The sequence below is a fragment of the Asparagus officinalis genome, chromosome 4, assembly GCF_001876935.1.
Source record: "Asparagus officinalis chromosome 4, Aspof.V1, whole genome shotgun sequence".
Classification (NCBI taxonomy): domain Eukaryota; kingdom Viridiplantae; phylum Streptophyta; class Magnoliopsida; order Asparagales; family Asparagaceae; genus Asparagus; species Asparagus officinalis.
Window position 1 is genome coordinate 55,317,454 of NC_033797.1, and position 8,747 is coordinate 55,326,200.

Consider the following 8,747-nt stretch of genomic DNA (forward strand, 5'->3'; position numbering starts at 1 on the left):
ATTGTGTTAAAAAAAAAAATCAATGACCACAAAACAAAATAAACAATACTTCTAAGAAAAGAGGTTTTTTTAAAATTTTCATTTAACTTTAATTTTAATGGGTAAACTTGTACTTTCAATGTTATATTCTTCCACATGGCTCGCAGACTCAAAAATTCACAATTATTTCAAAGAACCGGAGATTGCAATGAAGCTACAGTTAAATTGCAAAGTCGTAGTATTCTGATTACTAAATTTGTAGGTAGTCTATTTCAGTTAGAAGTGGAAGACAATCCCATGCGATTTATAGGGTTCCAAGAGAAAGAAAAAGTGAAAATAAGAAACAAAAATAATGGCTAAGCATCCAATTTAGTTGGACAACAATCTCGAATTTATGTGCGCGTTGGGGGAACTCGTACGTGTCCATCATGTCTCCATTGACACTCAAGGATTTTATGCAGCTCGCCGGAGGAGATAATTATAACAATGGTGCGTAACTCAAGGGGCTTGTGAGATTTCTGCAAATACAATTGATTTTTAGCCGTAATCTTTACTAGCAAAGTTTGGAGTTTAGCGATGACATGTACAAAAAAAAAAAAGATAAGATGGCGACTAAGAGGCTGTTTGGTTGGCTTTTTTTGTTTAGGTTTCCCTGTCAAAACTGACAAAGGTTGTCAGTTTGCTTTACTTGCAAAAACGCTCATTTTGAGACGTTTTTGCAAGTAAAACTGTTAAAACAGATAATTTTTATCAGTTTTGACAGGGAAACAAGGGCAAAAAAATACCAACCAAACAGCCCCTAAACCCAGCAATGAGTTACTTCAATCCGATGAAGAAGATAAAACGAGTTATTTCAATCGAATGAAGAAGATAAAAATTTAAGCTATTTTCCCCCCTTCGGAGAGCGCGGATTTAAGAAAGCTAATTACGGTTGCACGTTTCAATCGTATCCCAAACATTATTTTTTTAAGTATCGAAACAAATCTGGAGCCGTATCAGGCTTCCGGATCACTCAAAGGCGGGTAACCCCGTATTCATTTACTTTATCAATTATTTTAAAATAAATTCCCCTCAATTTGGGAAGTGGTTGCACGTTTTCGCTTGTGCCTGAAGGTGAACGGGCCTCGCCTCCACCGGGCCCATTATCGCACCCACTAAATATATGCTCGCTTTCTCCGCACACCAAAAGAATCCGACAAAAAGATCCCAATTCTCACACCATCATGGCGCAAGCGCGCTCCCGCGATCCGCTCACCTCCGCCTCCCTCCTCCTCCTCCTCTTCCTCATCGCCAGTGCCGGTCACGGGATCCCACCCGGGTTCCGTCGCGGCCCCACACTCTCTGCCGCGTCCGTCACCGATGGTGCTCCCGCCCTTGCTCTGCACCTACCCGCCACTCCCAGCGACCGCCGGCGACGCCGCCAGTTCTCCGCCGCCAGCTTTCAGAAGGCGGAGAACCGGACCGCCAGCGCTCGGATGAGACTTCACGATGATCTTCTTACTAACGGGTAAGCTCACCGCTTTCTTTGATTCCGCCCTTTCTCTGGATCTGATTTCTGTTAGTAATTGGATTCGTTTTGATTTCTAGGTATTATACTACTAGGCTTTGGATCGGGACACCGCCTCAAGAATTTGCTTTGATTGTGGATTCGGGGAGTACGGTGACCTATGTTCCGTGTTCTTCTTGCGTGCAGTGCGGTAATCATCAAGTAAGTCGGTGACTGTAACTCTCTATTTGGAACAAAAAGATTCGCTTTTTTTTTGGTAAAATAAAATCTGTTTCCCCTTAAAAACAAAAAAGCTGAAACTAAGTTGATACTTTAAGTTTGTGGCAAAAAATTTGAAATCTTCGTGGAGCATAGCATCCTTTTCTTTATCTCTTTTGCTAATAAACTCGGAGAATAATTGCGTTCTCAGTTTACCTTAACCCCTTTTCACTCGGCAACAACCCGCATGCTTGAATAGGAGAATTGGGTTGTTCATTTGTGGCAGAGATACTTTCAGTCCAAATTCGTTGGAGTTTGAACATTGAAGTTGCTCGTGATGAGTTTGACTTCTCTTATCATAGTAGAAGAAAGAGACTTGTTGAAAACTTTATCATATCTACCACTCTGATGCTCTAATCAATCCAACATTTCCTAAGCCATAAATCTGTTCCCATTAGGGAACTCCACCAATTTGCTAACTCAAGACGCATGCATGTCTTCGATGTCCTTGGGAGCCTCATTTTATCTTTTAGTGGCAGTATAGAAGGAAAGAAACAGTTTGGAACTTTGCAAGTCATTTTGTTCCGAAAGATCTAGGCTTAGGCTTGAGAAAAAAATTTGGTTTTCCAAACATAAATTCATGGAAGATGCCCCATCAAGTTGGAAGAACATTTAAATAAGTGTTTAATGAAGTGATTTGAAGGCCATCTAGCTCTAAGTTGCATAAATTAGGTTTTTCTTTTGTCAATCGGGACCACGGATGAAAGGAATTAGGACATGAGCCCTTCACAAGTCTCTTACCGTTTGGCAAAGGGTTAAGTGAGGGGTTAAGGAGACTTAACCCCTTTTTAACCTGCCAAACACAACAAATCTATATAAGGGTTAAAGTGAGTTAACCCTCCATAAGGTTGTTGATAGCGGATCGCGTCGCGTCGCGGCGAGGTACCGCTTAGGCTATTGCGGGCTATTGCGGAAAAATAGCGGCAAATAGCGCACGGTCAAATAGCGGTCAAATATAAATATGTTTAAATATTCTAAATAATAAGAAAAATCTATAAAAATCTAAAATTTCTATAAATGCATAATTGATAAGCTTGTTGTATGAAATATGAATGAACTATGAAGAAATTCAAGAAATACAACATCTTAATTAGTTAAGGGTAGTCGATTACCTGTTTCTCTGTTGCAGACGAAGCCGCTGCCAACAGAGATGGAGATGTTGTCGTCGGAGCCTGGAAGTCTGTCGGTCGTCGGAGCCTGGGAGCCTGGAAGTCTGTCAGTCGGAGCCTGGAGGAGTTCGGTCGGAGCTGGAGGAGGATGATGATGTTGTCGTCGGAGCTTGGAGGAGGAGGAGGAGGAGGAGCTTGGACGAGGAGGAGCATGGAGGTGGAGGAGGAGGAGGAAGAGTTCGGTCGGAGCTAGAGGAGGAGGAGGAGGAGGAGCATGGAGGAGTTCGGTCGGAGCTGGAGGAGGAGGAGGATGTTGTCGTCGGAGCTTGGAGGAGGAGGAGGAGGAGCATGGAGGTGGTGGAGGAGGAGGCAGCTAGGGCTTCGTTGAAGGGGTTCGGGAGACATTACGTGAGAGGCGGCTAAGCTTCGTTGAGAGATTACGAGAGAGCTTGATCGTCGTCGTGAAAGTTGTTGTCGCTGGGGGTGGTGCGTCTCTGGCAGTCAGTCGTCGCTGGAATCAGTGTCCGGCGGTGCGAGTTTAAGGAGCAGCAGTCGGGAGGCGGGAGAGAGCGTTGGACCGTCGTCGCTGAAGTTCGTGCGCTCGCTGGCGGTGGTCGTGCGGCCTGGAAGTGGCCGTCGCTGGGGGTTGTCGTCGGCTGGAGACCAGTCGTGCGGCGGTGAGTTAAGAAGCAGCAGTCGGGAGCAGGCGCTAGGGCACAAATCGGGTTGGGGAAACTGAGGGGAAGGGTTTAAGTATAGTGGGTATGCGGGTCAGGTTCGGGTCGGGTTCGGTGCTTAAAAGCAGATGGGGGTTTAGCGGTTAGCGCTTAAAAACGCTTTTATAAGCGCTAAAACGCGCTATTACGCGCAATTCGACAAAAAAGCGGTTTTTACCGCCTAAGCTTGCCGCAAATGACTAACGCGTAGCGCTCACCCCCCGCTTCCGCTATTGGCGCCGCGATAGCGGCACTTTTTTCCGCTTTTTACAACAGTGACCCTCCATAATTTGCCAAACATAAAAAATATAGAAGGGTTAAGTTAACCCCTCTAGAGGGGTTAAAATGAGTTAACCCCTCAAAATGAGGGGTTTACTAATACTCCTATTTAGATGGAATAAGAGTTAACCCTTCTAATTATAAAGAAAATAGTCAAAATCATTGTTATTCCCAAACACTAAAACTGATCATAAGGGCTAAAATAAAACTTATTTAACGGGTTAATAATTTAGTCATTCGGATTATCAAATGGGCTAAGTACATTAATCCTTCTCTTTAACCCCTCTTCATTAACCCTTTGCCAAACGGGGCCTTAAGGAACAAGCTGGCAAAAAATAGTTTTATTTCATTGCATGTTCTCAATTGTATGGAGGGTTCATGAAGAAGTAGCGAGTTCATATTTATAATAATTCATAAACGAATGGTTGAGTAGTTATTTGAGAATTCAAATATAAAATTTTTGCTATTGCCATGACATATACTCCACATATACTTCAGAAGGCAGTTAGAAGACTGGGCATGGGAAAAACAGAGCAAAGAATATTCTTGTTTGATACAGAAAATACACAAAAGTACTTTCTCAACAATACGAGGGAAAATGGAATATACTCTATTCATATACGTGCTTTGCTAAAATTTCCCTATTCTGAAATTGCTACTTCTCTAGCTGTGGTCTATGCTGTATTGTCTACTGTAGTATTTACATCTTGTTTATGAATTGTTATTATTTTAAAGTTTTCATATTTAGGCCTGTATGAAGTGTAACCTTTCCTTATTTGCAGTTTAATTGGTTTTATGTATAGGACCCAAGATTTCAACCTGATTTGTCAAGCACCTATCAACCTGTAAAATGCAATATAGATTGTACTTGCGATGTTGACAATTCACAGTGTACTTATGAAAGACAATATGCTGAGATGAGCTCCAGTAGTGGTGTTCTTGGCAAGGACATTGTGTCGTTTGGCAGTCAAAGTGCACTTGTGCCTCAGCATGCTGTTTTTGGTTGTGAAAATTCTGAGACTGGTGATCTATTCAGTCAACATGCTGATGGGATAATGGGGCTTGGTCGTGGACCTCTCAGTATCGTGGATCAACTTGTGGAGAAAGAAGTGATCAGTGATACCTTTTCATTATGTTATGGTGGTATGGATGTAGGTGGGGGCGCTATGGTTCTTGGCGAACTGCCTCCTCCTACTGAAATGGTCTTTTCACGGTCTGATCCCGTCCGCAGGTATGAATGGTCATCGATATTGGAATAATCAAATTTATGCATCGTTGTTTCTGAATGCGTTTTTTTGCATCTCACACATTTACTCTAGTCTGGGCATGGCAACAGCCCATATTATAATATTGAGCTGAAGGAAATACACGTTTCTGGGAAGCCATTGCGGTTGAAGCCAAAGGTTTTTGATAGTAAGCATGGGACCGTCTTGGATAGTGGCACTACGTATGCATATTTACCTGAAGAAGCATTTCAAGCATTCAAAGATGCTGTATGATTCATTACCCTCTGATTTTGAATTATTATTATTATTATTTGACTGGGATGAATTGCAGGAGGTTTAAAATTGCTTACCCAATACTTGTGCTACCGTCTTAAGATATCATCTGGGTCTTTGATATATAAGCAAGTTATCTCTCTCTTTAGTCACATCTGCATTCACTGAGGTAAAACTATTTAAGGTCATGAAGAATATCAGGATGGTGAGTTCTTGACACAACCCCAACAGGCCCCCTCCTCCTCCATCCCTTCCATTTTCCCCTCCTTTAAATGTCCCCCCTATTAGTTATGCAGTGTGTCCAATTGATGCAATTTAGATGTCATCAAGGTTTTTTCTCTGACTTGCTCTTGTTCACCAGCTAACTGTGTTTTATGGCTCTTCCAGAGTTCCACTCCAATCCCCACCCATACATACCTACACATTTCCCTTAAAATACCTACACATTTCCCTTAAATGTTTCCTGTTTTCCTTTAATGAGTGCAGGCTTGCTCTTTTTTACTGTCTCTTCACAATGAATTATTCTCTAACAGTGGAGCTTGGTTGCCTTGCTAGTGTTCTTCTATATGAGAGAAAATCAAGCTAGTGGAATAGTCTGATGTATACCGTTGAGTCTCCATGTAATGTTGAGGATTAGCATTATTTTGGTTGTTCATTACTGATGCAATGTGCACATATGCACATACGCTAGGGTGCGCTTTATGCCTGATCCTTGATCTTCTGCATGATAAAGTCTCATCCAAGTTGGTTGCTGTATCTGCCTTACCATGAACGCATTTACTGATTAGCCATGAATGTAATCTTGATAATCTAACTATCTTCTATTGCTTAAAATTCATGATACTATCATCTTTTTAGCAAGTACTTTTTTTCCTTCTGAATCCAACATTTGCACCCTTAGCTTTCCATACATGCCTTTGACATGAGAAGGAGCTTTGCCTTCATGCTTTTGTTGTAGAGTGTCATTTGACCCGCATAAATTCTTGTTATACTTATATGCTAGTTTGACAGCGTATATCACCAAATGGTAAATATTTACCATTTAATGCAATGTAAATGTTTTATTCACCCAATATTTCTCTATGTGAACTAATAATATTGGTGTTGTTTCCATATATTGCATTTTCCTATGCCAATGGAAACCTTATTGATCTTTGTTCTCTTCCTTCCCCTGGAAAATTGATAAAATTTTAACAAAAGTGACAAATCCATATCCTCTTTGTTGTTCCTTTACCGTCTTGTTAAATTTTATTCAACATTACAATTATAGATAGTACTGCTTGAGTCGGTTGTGCACCCTATTTTTTTTGCAGATTTTTTAACCTTTCAGTTGAGATCAAGAAAGTGGTATATTTTAATTCTATAGGCTATATGGAATAAAAAGAAAGTGGTATATATTTTAAATCTATAGGCTATGGAATAAGAAAACATGTTGTTCATAATTTTATATTTCTAACTGGATCCATGTTAATATGCACTATGAAGTTAATACTGTTAGTCTTTGCTTTGCAGTTCTATATGTTCATTCCATCAGGTACCTGGACAATTATCTTACCAAATAATCTCTTTTTCATGCTTTGCATCTTGTAGATTGTAAGGAGCCTACATCTCAAACAAATCCCCGGTCCAGATCCAAACTACAATGATATCTGTTTTTCTGGTGTGGCAAGGTAATGTTCTATGCGCCACAGGAACAAGAATTATTGTCTTTGACTGACTAATAGTTTTGCTATCTGGTGGAACCTATCTAACAATCTTATGAATATGCGCAGGGATGTAACTGAACTCTCAAATATCTTCCCTGAGGTTGCTATGGTTTTTGGCAATGAACAAAAACTGTCATTATCTCCTGAAAATTACTTGTTCCGGGTAATGATGACTAATTATAGTAGACCTGAGTGGCTTACAACAATTATTTCTATTGCTAACAGTTATTCTCTTTTTGTTCATGTTGACAATGAAGCATTCTAAGGTCCACGATGCTTATTGCCTTGGAGTCTTCCAGAATGGAAAAGATCCAACAACACTCTTAGGAGGTATCTCATGTTTAGATGGTTTACTTACTATTGATACTTGTCTGCCAGTCAAATTTCAATCATCTAAGTCTGATGGCAAGATGATATCAGTGTCCGTTGTAAACTTTCATTTTTCATCTGGTGCTGGTTCTATCAATTCAGTGGTCTTTGTTATGTTCAAAGGATATCCATTTCTTTCTCCCATTCAACTGATTAACGTAATTTTTTTGCTTGTTAGGAATTGTTGTCCGTAATACCCTTGTAACTTATGATCGTAGCAAGGAAAGAATTGGGTTTTGGAAAACCAATTGTTCTAAATTATGGGAAACACTGCAGATCAATGGAGCTCCATCACCAGCTCCCTCTAGTTCTTATAACAGGGAAGCCATGACAGGGCTGTCACCAGCACCAGCTCCCACAGAATTGTCAAGTTATATTCGACCAGGTGTGGTACTAATATGCACATATGAACTAGTAATTTGTACATTTTGGTTATTTAAGCTTCCTAGAGTTTTCTCTTAAGTCATAGCACTTACTTCACCTCCCCCCCTCCCCATCCCACCCACACACACAAAATCAAAACCCTTGACCAAAAAAAGAGAGGCAAAAAAAAAGTGGTTGCTCTTGTGATTATAATATTCTTGTTGTTTTCTACTTTCATGCTACGGTCCCTAGAAGGTGTGGCCATGTGTAGGATAACATTAGGATAGGTCCCCTTACCGTTACCCTAGCAGGTAATTAGAAATTAATACTACCCAACTCTTAACAAATAAAATTTTCGTTACCTCATAGGCTAAATGGTTAAGGCATAAAAAAAGAACTGAAAAAGGTACTATGATTTTTTTCCCTAAATGGAAGCTCTAAATTATGTTAAGTGATCTTAAGTCAAAGTGCCCCATAACACTCATCCACAATCCATGACTTATATCAAGGGTAACATAGATCTCTCACTCCTAGCATACTGTACTCTAATTGTTTTAGTATTCATTTAATTTATACAAGAAGTATAAATTGCATATCCTTAACCTGCATGTTGAGATAAATGCGTAAGAAAATCTTTCCCTTGCTCTTCCAAGATAGATAAATGACCAACCAACTCTTTCCTTTATTCTAAAAATAGACTAGTGGGGGAAATTAGATGGGATTTACTATTACTCTTTCCTAACCCATAAAGAAAAGTGGTGGATTATAGAAGATAGAAACGAGTATGTCGTTGGTATATTTGACGTGATAGAAAAAAATACAATGGAGAAGAGTGTACATGTTTTAAGTCTTCGTTGATGAAATTAAACACTATGATACCTGAAGAGTGGACTAATCGCCGTTTCTTGGTCTGACAAATGCAAACCCATGAGGGATCAGAGTTAAGGTGCTTGCTTAAGCTG

The 8,747-nt window shown here is 40.2% G+C and overlaps 1 protein-coding gene across 1 annotated transcript in view; it reads left to right on the forward strand.

Moving 5' to 3' along the window:
- LOC109838741 (aspartic proteinase CDR1-like) overlaps nt 1,203-8,747 on the forward strand; it is a 21,481-nt gene continuing 13,936 nt past the window's right edge. The window contains exons 1-8 of the mRNA XM_020407164.1: nt 1,203-1,486; nt 1,567-1,687; nt 4,652-5,079; nt 5,185-5,341; nt 6,938-7,017; nt 7,120-7,216; nt 7,311-7,383; nt 7,601-7,807. Of these exons, the coding sequence (XP_020262753.1) occupies nt 1,203-1,486; nt 1,567-1,687; nt 4,652-5,079; nt 5,185-5,341; nt 6,938-7,017; nt 7,120-7,216; nt 7,311-7,383; nt 7,601-7,807 (1,447 nt within the window). The remainder of the gene's footprint in view (nt 1,487-1,566; nt 1,688-4,651; nt 5,080-5,184; nt 5,342-6,937; nt 7,018-7,119; nt 7,217-7,310; nt 7,384-7,600; nt 7,808-8,747) is intronic.